This window comes from Rutilus rutilus, assembly GCF_951802725.1.
Source record: "Rutilus rutilus genome assembly, chromosome: 17".
Taxonomy (NCBI): domain Eukaryota; kingdom Metazoa; phylum Chordata; class Actinopteri; order Cypriniformes; family Leuciscidae; genus Rutilus; species Rutilus rutilus.
The window spans coordinates 9,199,533-9,219,622 of NC_140230.1; the positions used below are offsets into that span (position 1 = coordinate 9,199,533).

The 20,090-nt window shown below is 42.7% G+C and overlaps 1 protein-coding gene across 1 annotated transcript in view; it reads right to left on the reverse strand.

Annotated features, from left to right (window-relative positions):
* Positions 1-20,090, reverse strand: part of cdkal1 (CDK5 regulatory subunit associated protein 1-like 1) — a 392,997-nt gene that overhangs the window by 227,263 nt on the left and 145,644 nt on the right. Inside the window, exon 6 of the mRNA XM_084385852.1 lies at positions 11,139-11,187. Within this exon, the coding sequence (XP_084241978.1) occupies positions 11,139-11,187 (49 nt within the window). The remainder of the gene's footprint in view (positions 1-11,138; positions 11,188-20,090) is intronic.

Genomic DNA, 20,090 nt, shown 5'->3' on the forward strand with positions numbered 1-20,090 from the left:
ATTATATTATATTATAATTTATTTATTTTATTTATTTTTTCTCATTTGTCATCTGAGGAAATATATGACAAATTATTTGAAGCAGCTGCATATAGTAGGAAACAACCAATAAAGGCTGACTTCAGTTATGACTGCTATGATGAATAGTGGTACATAATGTGTATTTAATGTGAACTATAATAATCCACAGTAATAGCTTTGATTGTTTTTTTTAGCTTTTACAACTGACAAATTTCATCGCTTGAAGTATACTAGATACTCAATTCATTTAAATGGAGTTTGATGTTAACATGTTTACACTCTAAGAAGCATAATGCATAATCACAATTACTCTACATTTGCATGCTATTTTAAATTATATAACTATTGTGCATAAATATATTTCATTAAATGCTGAAATTGAACAATCTGTAATCTTGGATAAAAGATCACCAAGTTTTCGACAAAATGATGAGCAGATTTCAAGAGCACAGAGTGACTCTTTTTCACATTGAAAGAGCACATCAGGATGGAAATGACATTCAAAGGTCCCGTTTTCTGCTGCTGTGACAGCAGACCTGATTCATTACACTGAACTTATATCAGTGCATTCTGGGATTGCATTCACTGCATTGGCTCCCTATTAAACATTGTATACATTTTTAAATATTGCTGATCACTCACAAAGCACTAAATGGTTTAGCTCCCCAATACTTGAGCGAGCTCTTAAATCACAATTATGGTCCTTCACGTCTATTGCGATCTCAAAATTCCGGCCAGTTGATAATACCTAGAATATCAAAATCGACTGCTGGCGGTAGATCCATTTCCTATTTAGCACCAAAACTTTGGAACAATCTTCCTAACATTGTCCGGGAAGCAGACACACTCTGTCAGTTCAAATCTAGACTAAAAACACATCTCTTTGCCCTAGCATACACATAACACATTATAGACTTCTATAATTCAATGTTAGGCTGCATAGATTAGATCAGCCGGAACCGGGAACACTCCCCATAAATCCTGATGTACTTGTTACATCATAAGAAGGATGGCGTCTACGCTAATATTAGTCTCTCCATTAATCCCGAGGTTTACCGCAGTCCATCGGATCCCGGCCATTTCCAGATCAGATGGTGGACCATCCATGACGCATCCTGAAGTGCCAGCCTCATCAGCCCTGTGAAGGCCTCATCGACAGAACAGCCATCGGCTCTGATCCTCAACAAATTTGTCTCCATACCAGCGTGATGACTCCGACTTCCAACCAGATGGAACTGGATAAATATTCTGAATGTTCTGATCCAATCTGACTTCTGACCTGTAATGCTGCCTGGATCATAATCATACACTGTTCGCTCGTTGGCCAGAGGAGAACTGGCCCCTGACTGAGCCTGGGTTCTCTCAAGGTTTTTTTTCTCCATTCTGTCACCTGATGGGAGTTTTGGTTCCTCGCCACTGTTGCCTTGGCTTTTGGCTTGCTTAGTTGGAGACATTTAATATTCAACAATATTACTGATCTGCCTTACTTAAGGTGGACGATGACGCAATTTTCTTCTAGAAACAAACTTTGTTGTATTATTTTCATGTTATCACTGTGAAGCTGCTTTGATGCAATCTGTATTGTAAAAAGTGCTATATAAATAAAGGTGACTTGACTTGAAGGACAGATGTGTAGTGTAGGCAGTGCACTAGGATTTGTGCAACACTTTAAATGTGTGACCAGCTACACATTCAAAGTATGTTAAAAGTAGCGTAACATGACAACTTCCACATTGACAAGTGCTCAAGGCAACACACACCTTCCCTTCAAAAGTAGTCATGCAGTGAATGAACAATCCTGAGCAACACTAATGAGCACTGAGGCTGCTGATGTGGATCTGTTCCTCCTGTAAAATATCCTGCTGCTATTTTTCTCTCTCGCTTCAAAGTGACCTTCAAAGACGACATCGCAAAGACAGCTCGATCATGCAGGTTTGTACTGCACAACATCAGGAAGATCTTTAGGCTGGATTACTGCAATGCTCTTCTGGCTGGACTTCCATCATGTGCAATTAAACCTCTACAAATGACTCAGAACTCTGCAGCTCGTCTTGTCTTCAACGAGCCCAAAAGGGCCCATGTCACACCTCTCTTCATTTCCTTGCATAGGCCCACGTCGATCGGTCAATGAGCCATCACAGAGAGGCACAAAATCACTCTCCAGAACATTCTCATTCACGGTTCCTTGCTGGTGGAATGATCTCCCCACCCTCATCCGAAATGCAGAATCCCTGACAACATTCAAAAGACAGCTGAAAACTCATCTCTTCCTTGACCACTTAAATCTCATTAAAAAATAAAAATACAAATAAAAAATAAACATTTCCTTTTCCTTGAATCCCTTCCTTGTCTGGCTTATGCTACTCTAAGCAATGTCTGAAACTTTGTATTTTGAGCACTTCTTGCGTTGTTTGCCTTTTCATGATGACTCGCTTGCTGTATTCCTCATTTGTAAGTCGCTTTGGATAAAAGTGTCTGCTAAATGACTGTCGCTGTGGGGTAAGGGCCGTTGTTTCTTCTTTCAAGCTGCTGTAGTTTGGACAAATTGACAGGCAGAGCAGTGGTCAGCTCATCCTAATGCTCACAGTTAAGTGGTCTTGTTTCATTGATACAGTGTATACTTTTTTTCTTTATTTCCCCCGAAAAAAAGTAAGTGAAATGTGACAATATGCCCCATAGGTGGGGAAAGTTGTAACATAACCATACGACAGCATAAAACTAGTAAAATGTCCTTAAAGACACACAAAAAGACTCATCTCTTTTGCCAACATTTGACTCCAGGGCTCCAGACTAACTTTTTTTTTACTAGGAGTGATGTAGCCCCTGACTGAAAATTTTAGGAGTGCAAGCAAAAAATTTAGGGGCACACCTTAAATCAGCTTGCTATGCAATTATTCAAATTTCCCCCAAAATAACTGTAATACTGACAGTCTTTAATAATAAATAGACTTAACGTACAGATATTACAATGTGCAGTTTTATTTAAGTTCACAGGGCTCCAGACTAACATTTGAGGGCAGCAGCACCAGAGCCACTGAGTTCTACAGAAAATATCTGGTAGCACTGGGGCTAAAGCACTAAGCTTAATTTAGGGTGTAGATCAAATTTACTTTAATTATTATCATTTATAATGTCTTAATATTAATTAAAAAGCAAAACAAGTGGAAAAAAATTATATTAGGGAGTGAAAATAGCCAATAAGCATCCTAATGTTTACAATGAATGTTTACTTATTTTTAAATAAGTGTTTAAATAAGAGTTTTCCTACATCTTAAAATGTTTAGTTTTAGGACAATCTTTGAAGGATGAACAAAAAAAATGTGTTGGTCATCACATTAAAAATAACATTTATATATGATATTATGGTTTTGAAGTGCTGGAAAAAGATGTGTAGTACTTATAAGCGTTTGACTATTTCTGTCACAATACCATAGTTATGGTTAGAGTTACTACATTAGCCTAAATCCATGGTGAATGTTGCTGATTTGTGGACTGAAAGCCTTCTACAAGTGTTTCTCCTGGTTTCCACGTCAGCGCTGTTTGATCTGATATCTATGCTTTATAACAGAGAACTCTGTGCCGAATCGGAATGTTTCTCACTGGATCTCGCAGCGATGATGTTATTAATTCTGAGGCGAATTCAATGGATTTCTTCACTGGATCTCCAGAGTCTGGATCTCATAGTAACAATGTCACGTGATCGAGATCGGCCCGCGACTGGCAAGTTTGGGGCGCTGCGTTGTCTATTATTGGTCCGAACTTATAAATGGTCCGTGAAGCATAAATGAGTAGCGCATTTTCGTTCCGCTTTCATTTTGTTTGCATTCGCTGCTCGGCGAAGTTGTGGCCTAAATAAATATTTGGTCGCACCGGCAGGAAAAATGGTTGCAGTCTGGAGCCCTGGACTAATACTAACACTTACTATTCTATAAAAATCCTTGCTACGTGTGCTGCGCTGGTCTAGCTAAGACTGGTCACGGCATTTGCATATTGTTCCCCTATATTTTCCCCTATTGCTCACTTAATTTGTAAGTCACTTTTGATAAAAACATCTAACATGTACAGCAAGCCTCCAACAATGTTGGCACAAAAAATGTGTTGGGTTTGTGTTTTTATATGTATGAATTCAATATTAAAGGCTTTTAAACTATGGTAACATTTTAATGTCATGTTAGAAAACATCGTCGTCTTATTGTATTGTGTTGGATTAGCAAAATCTTCACCTGAAGTCTACTGCAAATATAGATATTCATACACTACGGTAGCAGAGGCACAGTCAACTTGTTCTCGAGTGCTGACATACCGGCATTGACCGTTCCAATCTGGCAGACGGCTTGCACATAATGCCAAAAGAAAGAGCTGCTAATGAGGCATTTATACTGTATACAGTATATATCTATGTAAATTTAAGCCCCAAATTATTCATAACCAGGCCAAATTTTGGTATTTGACAAACAGGCATCTTCTGGCTGGAAATTAAACAAAAAGGTGACAAAAGAAATTAAGACATTGTGGTTAAGACATAAATGAAGAATAAGCTTCTTCTTTGTTTTTTTTTTTTGTTTTTTTACATTGACAAAACATTCCATGTCCACAATTATTCATACCCTTTCTCAATAATCAATGGCAAAGCCTTTATTTTTCATCACAGTTGTCAAACTTTTTTTGTTAATTGGTGACCATTTTTTTGCACATTTCCACATGGATTTGGACCACTCCTCTTTTGCATACAGTAGATCTCCGGGTCCTTGAGGTTGGAAGGCTTTCTAGTCATCACTCTGGTCTTCAGTTCTCTCCACAAATTTTCAATTGGTTCAGGTCTGGACTCTGGCTTGGCCAATCCAAAACGTTGATATTCTCTGCCAACCATTTTTTGACCACTGAGTGTGTTGGATCGTTATTTTGTTGGAAGGTCTACTGCATCCCCAGGCCAAGCTTTTCTGCAGACTGTTTGATGTTTTGCTCAAGAATCTTAATGTAGTCTTTTTTTTTTTTTCATGATGCCATTAACAGTACTTTTACAAGGTTGCCTGGCCCATTGTCTGAAAAACACCCCCAAAGCTTTATGTTCCCACCCCCATGCTTGGCCGTGGGGATGGTGTTCTTGGGGTTGAATGCTTACTTTTTCTCCAAACAAAAGCCACATCCATACTGTCCAAACAACTCAGAAGAAGTGGAGTCCTCCTTGGTCTGTGTCCATGGAGGCCAGCCTTGTGCATTGTCCACTGGAGTGTCTGCCTTAATGTTGTACAGCATTACTCAGATTATTCAGGATGGCTTTGCTGGTGATCCTTGGATTCTTAGCCTCCCGCACTACCAGTCTTGCCACCACAGGGGGCACTTTTGGCTTCCTACACGTCTGGTCTTCCTAACTTTTTTTACAGTGTGAAACTCTTTGAACTTTCTAATAATGCTTTGCACAGTGGCCACTGGTACTTCAAAATATTTGGAAATACCTTTGTAAACTTCCCCTTTCTTGTGATCATCCACAATGCGAAACCCAGTTAAGTTTAAGCCATGACTTGCAATTGACCAGAAACTGACTAGCAAACAGGTGCATCAGTTTGCAATATCAACATTGTCAAATTGATATATATATAAATATATATATACAGTGAGGAAAATAAGTATTTGAACACCCTGCTATTTTGCAAGTTCTCCCACTTAGAAATCATGGAGGGGTCTGAAATTGTCATCGTAGGTGCATGTCCACTGTGAGAGACAATAAATAAAAAAAAATAAAAAAAACCCAGAAATCACAATGTATGATTTTTTAACTATTTATTTGTATGATACAGCTGCAAATAAGTATTTGAACACCTGAGAAAATCAATGTTAATATTTGGTACAGTAGCCTTTGTTTGCAATTACAGAGGTCAAACGTTTCCTGTAGTTTTTCACCAGGTTTGCACACACTGCAGGAGGGATTTTGGCCCACTCCTCCACACAGATCTTCTCTAGATCAGTCAGGTTTCTGGGCTGTCGCTGAGAAACACGGAGTTTGAGCTCCCTCCAAAGATTCTCTATTGGGTTTAGGTCTGGAGACTGGCTAGGCCACGCCAGAACCTTGATATGCTTCTTACAGAGCCACTCCTTGGTTATCCTGGCTGTGTGCTTCGGGTCATTGTCATGTTGGAAGACCCAGCCTCGACCCATCTTCAATGCTCTAACTGAGGGAAGGAGGTTGTTCCCCAAAATCTCGCAATACATGGCCCCGGTCATCCTCTCCTTAATACAGTGCAGTCGCCCTGTCCCATGTGCAGAAAAACACCCCCAAAAGCATGATGCTACCACCCCCATGCTTCACAGTAGGGATGGTGTTCTTGGGATGGTACTCATCATTCTTCTTCCTCCAAACACGTTTAGTGGAATTATGACCGAAAAAGTTCTATTTTGGTCTCATCTGACCACATGACTTTCTCCCATGACTCCTCTGGATCATCCAAATGGTCATTGGCAAACTTAAGACGGGCCTTGACATGTGCTGGTTTAAGCAGGGGAACCTTCCGTGCCATGCATGATTTCAAACCATGACGTCTTAGTGTATTACCAACAGTAACCTTGGAAACGGTGGTCCCAGCTCTTTTCAGGTCATTGACCAGCTCCTCCCGTGTAGTTCTGGGCTGATTTCTCACCTTTCTTATGGCGCTTTTCCACTGCATGGTACGGTACGGCTCGGTTCGGTACGGCACGCTTTGGCGCTTTTCCACTGCATGGTACGGTACGGTACGGCTCGCTTCGGCTCGCTTTAAATGGTACCACCTCTGTTGAGGTTCCAAGCGTACCGTACCGGTACTAAAATGTGACGTGAAAACACTGAAGATCACTGATTGGTCAGACAGAATCGTCACTACCAGTGTCATTGTATTTGCGACACGAGACCATGCACGAGACAAACCCGCTAGATTTAAATAGCCAGTAGACAACAGCCAACGCTGTAGTGTCTTGCAGTTAAAAAGTTTCTTGTAAACTGTTTCTTGCAGTCAGGGGCGGCGCCGGATAATTTTTAACGCATACATACACACATATGTGTGTGTATGTATATATATTAGTATATATATTATTAATAAATGAGCAAAACTTGGCCACAAAATATTTAATATTCAATTATTTTAATGATCACAATTAAAGTTTTAATTTTATTAAATTGAACAAGCGCAAAATTCAGCATTCAATCAAATATTCAAAAAGACTTAATAATAATGGTATTTCTCTCTATAGGCGCGTTTACTACAAATATAGCGATCGTCAACTTCATCTTTGCCATGCACTGACAGAAAACACTATTTTATAAATAAAAATCAGTGCACGCGTCCCCGGATTTACAAACGCACATCTTGCTTGTTGCACGCACATTATGTCGAAATAACGAGATATTATGTTGAAATAACATTATTATCAAGTCTTTTTGAATATTTGATTGAATGCTGAATTTTGCGCTTGTTCAATTTAATAAAATTAGGCCTATATATAGCCTATATATATATACTATTAATAAATGAGCAAAACTCGGCCACAAAATATTTAATATTAAATTATTTTAATGATCACAATTAAAGTTTTAATTTTATTAAAACGCGTGCACTGATTTTTATTTATAAAATAGTGTTTTCTGTCAGTGTCTGTGCATGGCAAAGATAAAGTTGACGATCACCATATTCGTAGTAAACGCGCCTATAGAGAGAAATGCACATAATGGATTACATAAGAGAGTAGCCTATTTCTTTTTGTTTGGAATTATTTCGTTTAAAGACATTTCAAGCTTTGTGTATTTGAGGATGAGATGCGCTCCAGTTAACGTACAATGCAAGTGACCGCTCGGGCGCCTCAATGGTTAAATTGTCTATTTTGCATCTTATTCAATCCAGGCAATTGTTTGATGAAAGAATTATTAAAATTAAGATACAAATTATACAAAACAAAACTTAATGAAGTGGTCAAAATTATGTCTGACTCGCTCCATGTCTCTCTACTCGTGCTGTTCACTTTTCATAATCAACATAGGCAGATGGAAAAAAATAACATAACATTAACATTAAATGCGCTTTTTTAATGGCAGTAGTTTAAAACAGTAGGCTACATTAGGCCTAGACTCTCTATTTGTAAAGATTGCTGCACATTCATTTAATTCTGAATTTTGCACACACAAGTTGAAAGGCATTTGTTCAAATCAAGTTCACGGATAATTGTGCGTGCATTTATTAATCATTATGATACTAAAATCATAAAGTAAGCTATGCTGTGTACAAAAAATCAGATGAGCCCAGAATATGAACGCAACGTTTAATTACACGTTAAGAATTTTCCTTCCATATAGTAAACCATTATAAGAACGTTTAATTTAATTTAAAAACATCCACATGCCGAGAATCAAGAGCACCATCCACTGTGTTGTGCGTTTGAAATGTGGCGCGTTTACGATGATGTCATGGCAGTAGAGGCGGCAACTATAACGATCAGTCCCACCCATTTTGAAGCGGTACTAACTGCAATGGAAAAGCAACCGAGCTAAAGCGAACCGAACTGTGCCGTACCGAGTCGAGTCGTACCACGCAGTGGAAAAGCGAAGCGAGCCGAACCGTTTCGTGCCGAGTCGAACCGTACCGAGCCGAACCGTGCCGTACCATGCAGTGGAAAAGCGCCATTAGGTTCATTGAGACCCCACGAGGTGAGATCTTGCATGGAGCCCCAGTCCGAGGGAGATTGACAGTCATGTTTAGCTTCTTCCATTTTCTAATGATTGCTCCAACAGTGGACCTTTTTTCACCAAGCTGCTTGGCAATTTCCCCGTAGCCCTTTCCAGCCTTGTGGAGGTGTACAATTTTGTCTCTAGTGTCTTTGGACAGCTCTTTGGTCTTGGCCATGTTAGTAGTTGGATTCTTACTGATTGTATGGGGTGGACAGGTGTCTTTATGCAGCTAACGACCTCAAACAGGTGCATCTAATTTAGGATAATAAATGGAGTGGAGGTGGACATTTTAAAGGCAGACTAACAGGTCTTTGAGGGTCAGAATTCTAGCTGATAGACAGGTGTTCAAATACTTATTTGCAGCTGTATCATACAAATAAATAGTTAAAAAATCATATATTGTGATTTCTGTTTTTTTTTTTTTTTGATTATGTCTCTCACAGTGGACATGCACCTACGATGACAATTTCAGACCCCTCCATGATTTCCAAGTGGGAGAACTTGCAAAATAGCAGGGTGTTCAAATACTTATTTTCCTCACTGTATATATATATATATATATATATATATATATATATATAAATTTGACAATGTTCCACGTTCAAAATGATTAATATCCCAGATCTTATCGCAAAATTCGTAGGAAATGCTATCTTCTGCACCATTCTAAATGCATTATAATCAACTTTAAAATCAGAACAACTGATATATATATATATATATATATATATATATATAAATTCTTCTTTTTTTTTTTTTTTTTTTTTTGCTCTAATACAATGTCTTACAGTCTTTGGCCACTTTTTATTTATTTTTTTCATTTGCAGTCAGAAGATACCCATTCACCAAATAATAGTGCATCCGGAAAGTATTCACAGCGCTTCACTTTTTCCACATTTTATTATGTTACAGCCTTATTCCAAAATGGATTACATTAATAATTTTACTCAAAATTCTACAAACAATACCCCATATAATGACAACGTGAAAGAAGTTTGTTTGAAATCTTGCAAATTTATTAAAAATGAAAAACGAAAAAAACACATGTACATAAGTATTCACAGCCTTTGTTCAATACTTTGTTGAATGACCTTTGGCACCAATTACAGCCTCAAGTCTTTTTGAGTATGATGCTACAAGCTTGGCACACCTGTTTTTGGGCAGTTTCTCCCATTCTTCTTTTCCAGAACCTCTCAAGCTCCATCAGGTTGAATGGAGAGCTTCGGTGCACAGCCATTTTCAGATCTCTCCAGAAATGTTCCTGCCGCTGAAAAACATCCCCACAGCATGATGCTGCCACCACCATGCTTTACTGTAGGGATGGTATTGGCCAGGTGATGAGCGGTGTCTGGTTTTCTCCAGACATGACACTTCACATTCAGGCCAAAGAGTTAAATCTTTGTTTCATCAGACCAGAGAATTTTGTTTCTCGTGGTCTGAGAGTCTTCAGGTGCCTTTTGGCAAACTCCAGGTGGGCTGTCATGTGCCTTTTACTGAGGAGTGGCTTCTGTCTGGCCACTCTACCACACAGGCCTGATTGGTGAAGTGCTGCAGAGATGGTTGTTCTTCTGGAAGTTTCTCCACTCTCCACGGAGAAACGCTGGAGCTCTGTCAGAGTGACCATCTTATGTATATGTTTTTATAAATTTGCAAAGATTTCAAACAAACTTAGTTCACATTGTCATTATGGAGTATTGTTTGTAGAATTTTAAGGAAAATAATGTTGGAATAATAATTTTGGAATAAGGCTGTAACATAACAAAATGTGGAAAAAGTGAAGCGCTGTGAATACTTTCAGGGTGCACTGTATATATACAGTGGTGGCCAAAATTAATAGAACGGTAAGATTTTTTAATGTTTTAAAAGAAGTCTCTTCTGCTCACCAAGGCTTAATTTATTTGATCCAAAATACAGCAAAAACAGTAATATTGTGAAATATTTTAAAAAGGCATGGAAAGCCAAGACAACTGCTGAAACCTTACAGTAATTAAAAAGCAATCCAGCCCCCTGTCAGTGGAAATTAATAACAGCTGGTTCAGTCCCAAATGATGGCCTACAAAAAGGTCTCATTGCCAAGGTGTCACACAAGACACATGTCATGATGGGTAAAAGTGAAGAGCTGTCTCAAGACCTTCGCAACCTAATTGTTGCAAAACATAATGATGGCACTGGTTATAGGCGCCATTCTAAGCTTCTGAATGGTCCAGTGAGCACTTTTGGGGCCATAATACGGAAGTGGAAAGACAATAATTTCACCATAAATTTGCCTCGACCAGTGCTCCTCGCAAGATTTCTGATAGAGGAGTGAAAAGAATAATCAGAAGAGTTATAATCGTGAAGATACCTTCACACAGACAGAAAGACAGGGTGGGAGTGTGTGTGTGAGAGAGAGAGAGAGAGAGAGAGAGAGAGAGAGAGAGAGACTGACCTTTGACAGCCTCGTCCACAACCTCCACCACTCTATCAATCTGCTGAACCTACAGAGAGAAACAGAGACATTATGAGAACATCAGACTGTCATCTGCACATATTCAATTTAATCACATTAAATTAGCCCTGCTTCACACACTCTGAAGAAGAAAAGTTGATGGGGTCAAACAGGAAGTTCTCTTACAAGAGGTTCTCTCGTATTGCGTAAGTTGCTTATGCTACGGGTAAAGTCATCTTTTCTCGAGATATGAAGCCAAAAAATTATCCTTAATTTTGTATTTATTGTCAACGCGTTGCAGCAGCTTTGCGCCCTCACGCGTCACAGCCCGCCAGAATGGGGGTGGCTTAGCGTATAAAAAGACGGGCTCGGGGGCTGCTTACCTGATTTTCATCTCTTCAGCGAAGCCCTACTCTGGATCTCCGAGAGAAGCCGCCGCCGTCGAAACAAGCGACAGAGCAAGCCTAAAGGACAGCGCCTGAAGAAGCCGGACGATTCTCGCCGCCTTCAGCCATCCATGCTTGCTACGCTATCCGGCGTCATATCCTTTCTGCTGTGTGTGTGTTCGCCGCTGCGACACACACTCTCTTCTTCTAAAAGAGACATTTCCTACGAGGCGTTGTTTTAAATGCCTCGCACCAACTGTGCCTCGTCAGAGGCCCTCTCGTCGGTGGAGACCGTCACATCCTCTGCGCTTCCTGTCTGGTCCGTTACCATGCAGAAGCTGCACTCGCTAAGGGCGGCTGCCCTGAATGTGACGAGATGGATCTCCCTGCACTTCCCGCTCTCTCTCCCTTTGTTTGAGCCGCACAAACTGCGCCGCTCACAAGGGATGTCAGAAGCGGACGGTCACGGGGCTATCTTTCTTTACGTTACAAGAAAGCTACCCCGCCCTCGCGCCCCATTCGCGTGCGTCGCTCACCGGCGAAAGGAGGAAAGAGAGTGTTTTAGTCCCGCCGAGGCCGGACCAACCTCCAATTCTCACACATTTCTCAGTCCCCTCTTAAGTTCAGGCGGCTGGAAATATCAATATTGCAGTAAATGAGCCTGTTATAATACATGCACGCCTGCAAACAAACGGCGACGCAAGACATGATGACGCTCTCTGGCTACTCGCCTTTTACGACCCCTCTTCCCGCTCTCTCTCCCTTTGTTTGTGCGGCGCAAACTGCGCCGTTCACAAGGGATGTCAGAAGCGGATGGTCACGGGGCTAGCTTTCTTTACGTTACAAAAAAGCTACCCCGCCCTCGCGCCCCGTTCGCGTGCGTCACTCACCGGCAAAAGGAGGAAAGAGAGTGTTTTAGTCCCGCCGAGGCCGGACCAACCTCCAATTCTCACACATTTCTCAGTCCCCTCTTAAGTTCAGGCGGCTGGAAATATCAATATTGCAGTAAATGAGCCCGTTATAATACATGCACGCCTGCAAACAAACGCAGACACAAGACATGATGACGCTCTCTGGCTATTACGACCCCTCTTCCCGCTCTCTCTCCCTTTGTTTGAGCCGCGCAAACTGCGCCGTTCACAAGGGATGTCAGAGCGGACGGTCACGAGCAATGTTCAGCACCCCGCGTGCCTCACTCACCGGCGAAAGGAGGAGAGAGAGTGTTTTTAGTCCCGCCGAGGCCGGACTAACCTCCAGTTCTCTCACATTTCTCAGTCCCCTCTTAAATTCAGGTGGCTGGAAATATTAATATTGCAGTAAATGAGCCTGTTAGAATACATGCACGCCTGCAAACAAACGCCGACACAAAACATGATGACGCTCTCTTATATGCTCACGCTAACTGAAGGCTTGTGTTTTCCCCCTGTGGCTCAGTGGCAAAATCTTAGGCTTTCGCGCCAGAGACCCGTGTTCGAATCCTGGCTCTGGCGGCAGATAAAAATGATGATGTTCGCTTCTTCGCGCTTGCGGCCAGCTTTCTTACATACAGAAAGCGAACCCGCCTCTCGCACCCTCCCGCTCACATGATGTTGCTCGAGTATTTATGAGCGTCTAAACATATGAGCCCATGCCTGCTGTCATGCACGCACCCCTGCACACGAAGTCCTCCTAGCAGCTTCAAGGAGGAGAAGGTCAAGTCCCGCCGCGGCCGGACCGCCTTCAAAGCATTTCGCTCTGTCAGTCCCCTTAAAAGGCGAATGCAGATGTGTATTTTGCAGCCAACGAGCGCGTTGTACAACCCGCCCGCACCCAAACACCGGTTTTACGGCAACCCAGAGAAATCTCATAAGAGTACAATTCTGGTTATCCGGCTCACGCCGATGGTGTATTGAGTTTAGAAAATGTGCCCGCTTCCCAGTGTTCACCCCTACACACAAGCACGGTTCCCCCTGTGTCATTCACTCATGCAGAGCCCACTCTCATAGAGCTGGCATATGCCCCTCAAGTGTTAAATGTAGGAAATGTGCCCACAAAACAGTGCCCACACCTACTCACTGCCCACTCTGCTACACTTTTATTCCGGGGGACAAAACCTATAAAGCCGACACACACCGGCTATGTTGTAAGTCTTGTGTCCGCCCGCGAGCGCCCACGCTTACTGATAAATACAACACGCCCCGCGCTACTCGCGCGTTCCGGGCTTTTCCCCATGAAATGTTCCCCGCTCAAGGTGACCGGGACGTTACATGTAAACCGGCCAGCCGCCGCTTTCAGTGCGCCACTGTGTTTAAGCATCAAGAGCGCGCTCACCGCGCCGATACTTCAGGTTCACGAGCCCACGCCATGTGGCGACCGGAACAGAGAGGCCATTCTACCCCTAGCTATGCATGCTATTCCGGGAGTGTCAGAATGGGTGCTGAATACAGTGAAGCAGGGCTATTCGCTGCAATTCACTCGCCGTCCTCCGCGCTTCCTAGCACGGACCAGGACAGAAGTGCATCAAGAAGTAGCACACCTACTACGCGCAGAAATAGCAAAGCTGCTATGCAAAAGGGCTATAGAACCAGTACCGCCTTCCCTGAGCGAGTCAGGCTTTTACAGCCGTTATTTCCTCGTGCCCAAGAAGGATGGAGCTCTCAGACCTATCTTAGATCTGAGATATTTGAACAAAGCTCTCATGAGGCGACCGTTCAAAATGCTCACGACCAGACAAATCCTTGCGCAAATTCGCCCGAGGGACCAGGGTGGGAAATATACCGCGGTCACGCGGCCATGGCCGCCGTTGCCCTACACTTTGGCCTTCATGCCCCGTGAAAAAAAAATCATCGTACGGCCACAGTGGCCTGTGTGCCCTGGCCTTGTCCAAGTTCCATGTATAAAGCAGAGCATGTGAGCGCAGTGGAGCGGGAGCGAGCGGATCTTGGACAGAGCGCAGAGCGGCAATTTCAAAAGGACGGAGCGTCGCCCTATTTCCCGGTTTCGCTCAGCTCACACCACGAGTCTGAAGCATGCTCAGACAAGCCTGACCCTGAATCCATCTGTCTTGCACAGTCATCAACAGTAGACTATTTTCAGTCAAAACTCAGCTCAATAATGGAGTTCAAAAAGTACTTCAAAAAGGAAAATGAGAAGTCATACAGGTGTAGCCTAATAAGTATAAATCGTAACAGTCAAAAAATGCGCCATGAAGAAGAAAAAACACATAGGCCTAGGTCGCACTGGACTATAAGTCGCATTTATTTAGAAATTTATTTCACAAAAAAAAAAAAAAAAAACAATGTTACAGACTGGACAGTTCTCCGTTAGGACGTGAGCGCTCTGAAAGCGGCACTAAAAGACTGCTTTAAAACTTTCACAGAGACCTCAAGCAGAAAGCACAAAGCCTGTCTTTAAATTTAATTTTGTTTTGTATTAATTGTATCTTAATTTTAATCAATGTTTCATCAACCAATTGTCTGGATTTAATAAGTTAGAAGTGAATATATTAGAAAATAGATAATCACGACACGAAGGCGCGGGCGAAACTGGAGCTTGTCTCATAAATGAACCGAAACTCAGCGTATAGCCTACTTGCCTCACAGACCTGAGACATATAAAGCTTGAAATGTCTACTTTTAAACAGAACAATTCAAAACGAAAGAAAAAAGACTTCTCTCTTATGTAATCCGTATGAAATGTGCATTTCTCTCTGGCGCGTTCACTACTGCGAAGATCGCGAGTCAGCATCTTTCCAGCCGACACAGACATAAAAAAAAAATCTAAAAACTGGTTTATTAGTAAACAATTAAAATGTCTCCTGCTATATTTTACATATTCATAATTATTCATTTTGCCGGTTCGTTGTGACAGCTTTTAGGTGCTTTATTGGCAGCAGCGCCACCCTTACATCGCATCAGCACCGAAAACATAGAGATTCTTTTCTTTTGGGGGCATTTTGTTTGTGTTCAGACTTTCTGTTGTTTTTAGGCGCGATGTTAGAAGACGCTGCTAATAAAGTTGCTAGTAGGCCCACACATTGGATTCACGTTTATTATTATATAGGCTAAAAAAAATACCCCAGTTTTTATGCCGTTCGTATCATTTTATTTTGTTGTATTTATCCGCCACACCTTGAAGGCCGGTCCGTGAAAATATTGTCTGATATTAAACCGATCTGTGGCGCAAAAAAGCTTGGGGACCGCTACAAGTGATATACATGTAGATTTTTTTTCCTTTTTTGGAGCGAGCGGGGGGCGATTTGAGTGGAGCGCGAAGCAAACTGCGTTGAGCGCTGAGCGATAATGATTGTGAGGGTGTACAGCCTACCTTCTGGATGAAATGGTTCTCTCTCTCACACTCACATGATATAGAGGACTGAATGAATATTTTGAATGCTTTTATTGGCATTTGTGTTGTTTCTGAATGCTTTTATTGGCATTTATGTTGTTTCTATTGTTGTGTGAGGGTGTATAGGCTACCTTCTGGATGTAATGGCGCTCTCTCTCTCTCTCTCATTAAAAACTGTTATTTTTGTATTAAAAAAGTCATAATCCATGTCTTATTCCAAATTAGGATGTTATGGTATCAATCTGAATGGGAAAACCATCGAATTGTACTCAATGGCCTTTGTGCCCTGTCATTTGGCCTTGGTGCCCCTAAAAAAAAAGAAAAGGTGGAGGCCAAATGGCCTTGCCCCTAAAATTACATAATTCCTACCCTGCGAGGGACTGGTTTATTTCTCTCGATCTGAAAGACGCATACTTTCAGATTCAGATAATACCCCGTCACAGGCCATTCTTGAGATTCGCCTTCGACGGTCGGGTATATCAATACACCGTCCTCCCGTTCGGCCTGTCTTTACCACCCCGTACATTTACGAAGTGCATGGATGCGGCTCTCGCTCCCTTAAGAAATCAGGGTATGCGAATACTGAACTATTTGGACGATTGGTTGATTCTGGCACAGTCAGAGATAGAACTAATATCTCACAGAACGATGCTTCTCAGCCATCTGGAAAACTGGGGTCTCACGGTCAATTGGACCAAGAGCTCATTACTGCCCAATCAGACAGTCTCTTTTCTGGGAATAGAGCTGGACTCGGTGGCTATGACGGCCCGCTTGTCGACAGCACGCGCACCGTGTTCGACACCTGGCCGCGTCTTTCCGGAAAGGCAGCGTTGTTCCCCTGAAAACATTTCAGAGGATGCTAGGCTGTATGGCTTCAGCTGCAGCAGTGCTTCAGATGGGCTTACTGCGTACGCGCCCGCTACAACGCTGGCTGAACGCTCGAGTCCCACACCGAGCCTGGGCTTCCGGCGGTCTGCGTAATAAACTGTCTGGAGATGATAGCGGTCGAGAATGCACTGAAGCACTTCCTCCCACACTTGCGGGGCCACCACGTACTGGTCTGCACGGACAACATGTCAGTGGTGGCCTACGTGAACCGCCAGGGCGGTGTCAGATCCAGAAATCTCAGTGCTCTGGCGGAACACCTCCTCGTTTGGGCTCAGCACTCTCTGCGAGCCGCGCATGTGCCTGGCCACCTGAACGACGGCCCAGACAGACTGTCCAGGGACAACGTTCCCCCGGGAGAATGGTCCCTGTATCCTCAGACAGTCCAGCTGCTGTGGCGCCTTTTCGGCAAAGCGAAAGTCGACCTATTTGTGTCAAAAGACAACGCTCATTGCCCAAGGTTCTTTTCGAAGAACGAGGACGCACTGGCCCAAGCTTGGCCCAGCTGCCCACTGTACGCTTTCCCTCCGATCTCACTGTTACCACAGGTAATCAGGAGAATCAGGGAAGCGCGCCACTCGGTGCTCCTCATAGCCCCGCGATGGGAGAACCAAATTTGGTTCCCAGAGCTGATGCGGCTATCAGACTTAGCCCCATGGCCGATTCCGGTGAGAAGGGATCTCCTCTCTCAAGCCGGCGGCTCGATTTGTCATCCTCATCCAGAGCGCTGGTCTCTGCATGTATGGATAATCAACAGATACCCGTTGCCTTGCCAGAAGGGGTTGTGAACACGATCACACAGTCTAGAGTTCCCTCTACGCGTCTAAATGGTCTGTGTTTACTAAATGGTGTGCCGACAAAAATCTAGACCCACAAACTTGTGGGGTCTCGTGGGTGCTTTGCTTCCTTCAAGAGCTGCTGGATATGGGCAGGTCCCCCTCTTTAACTGTCTTTAACAAGACATTTAAATGAGTGATTCAGTGACTCAGTCACTTGTTTTGCTCTTGAGTGAATAAGTGTTTTTGAATGAATCCGTTGAATGATCCAATGACTCACACATTAAGACAGTAAGGACTGGTGCACCGTGCACCTACTGGTGTAACTATGTAACTGCAGAAAGAGTCAGTGTAAGGACCTGTTTACACCTTGTTACTTTATGTGCTTTTACTGATCGGATAGCTATCTGATCTCCTAGACCAGGCGTCAGCAACCTTAGGCACGCGTGCCACCATGGGCACGCGGTACCTTAACCAATGGCACGATGGCAATATGTGTTCAAGAGAGTTATTGTGTTGAAATCATGGTTGAAATGCTGAAGCACTCTCATCCGCATGCACAGTTGCGCAACCTGTGTATATCTATGAGTCCCACCCTACTCTGCCTCTGCTCTGATTGGCTAGTACGCTGACGCGTTACTATAGTAACGCTGCTGGCAGAGCGGGCTTGATAGCGGTATGTCGGCAATGGCAGGCCCGCTAGCTAAGAAAACTAAAGTTAATGTTCAGGCATTCCAGCCCTCATGGACAGACGAATGGGGTTTTGTGTTTCAGAAGGACTGTGCTGTGTGCACATTATGTCTTGAAAATGTTGTTTGCCGAACATCGAGTGTTAAACGCCACTTTGAGACCAAGAATGAGAAAACATACAAGGATGTGGCAGACAAGGCTGAATCAATCAAACATGCAGTGTCCAGGTATGGGAAGCAAGCTAACACACTTAAAGTCTTCGCCACGGCCAAAGATCATGCTACCGAAGCAAGCTATCACATTGCTAATTGCATTGCAAAACGGGGAAAGCCATTCACTGATGGCGAATATATAAAGGAGGCTTTCATCTGTAGCTCAGATGTTTCGCCGGCGCCTTCGTGTCGTGATTATCTATTTTCTAATATATTCACTTCTAACTTATTAAATCCAGACAATTGGTTGATGAAACATTGATTAAAATTAAGATACAATTAAAGGTAGGGTAGGTAATCTTTTTTCTAAAAAAAAACATTCCAAATTTGTTTAAACTGTCTTTATATACCAATACATAATTAAAATGTAAGTACTCTGAAAAAGAAAATATAAAAATCGAGTGACTGTAGACCTTTTAATCTGCAATAAACTCAGCTCATTATTTCCATTCACTCCCACCCCCTCCCTTCTGAGCTCCTTCCAAAGCCACGCCCCCAAAACACATGAACGCGCGACGCCAAACGCTCAGGCTCAGCTGGAAGACGCATTTATTACCTGAGACGAGTGGAGAGGAAGGAGCGCAGTACATACAGTGACATCATGTCAGAATCACATGTAATAAAATACCTAACTTTATCACTATGAATATAAACAAATAAGATTTCTTTTAGTACTCACTATCAAGCTAGCATATCGACAATGGTAAAGTTTCATTCGGTAACGAGCTATTTTTATAAGGCAAAACTAAAAACAGGTTGCATTGATACACGTTTTTCCATTACCATCAGTTACACTGTGATGAAGGTGAATTTCGTGTAAGATTCATAACATATACGGTGTTTTGCATGTAAGAGTTTCCATGATGAAAACATTGTTGACTCTAATGAAGACTAACATACACTCCGAGTCCGGAGACAAGTACCGCATCGTCGGTTCGAGGACAGGTCCGGGGTTGAGGGCGAAGCAGAGGAGGTCGTTCAAGAGTGCGGGCAGGGTCCGAGGAAGTAGTTTTTGCCTTGTTTGCCTTCGCTGACTGCATGCAGGTGCTTTGAGCTGAATATTTCCGGAACGGTGACATGTGATGAGTGCACGCAGGGCAGCGCGCGCAGTGGGGCTCGGGCACGAGACATGAAGGCATCTGATTGGTTCTTTACATTCGCACCGAATGGCAGTGATTGGTCAGAGTTTTTACTGTCCTGCAGCTGCTACAGAGGTCTGATTTTTTTCATTCCTTTTTCTAAACACATAATGTATTGACTACTATCAGGATGGAAGGACCATTTCACCCAGTATAAAAAAAAGTGTTTCTGAACAGGATTACCTACCCTACCTTTAATACAAAACGAAATTAAATTTAAAGACAGGCTTTGTGCTTTCTGCTTGAGGTCTCTGTGAATGTTTTAAAGCAGTCTTTTAGTGCCGCTTTCAGAGCGCTCACGTCCTAACGGAGAACTGTCCAGTCTGTAACAAAAGCCATTCACTGATGGCGAATATATAAAGGAGGCTTTCATCTGTAGCTCAGATGCTTACCAAACAAAGAGACAATAAAATCAAGAATAAAAGACATTCCCATATCTGCCAGAAGTGTTGAACGACGCATCGAAGAAATGGCAGAAAACGTAAGAGCGCAGCAGACAGGCGGTTTGAAAGAAGCCATGGTATTTAGCGTTGCACTT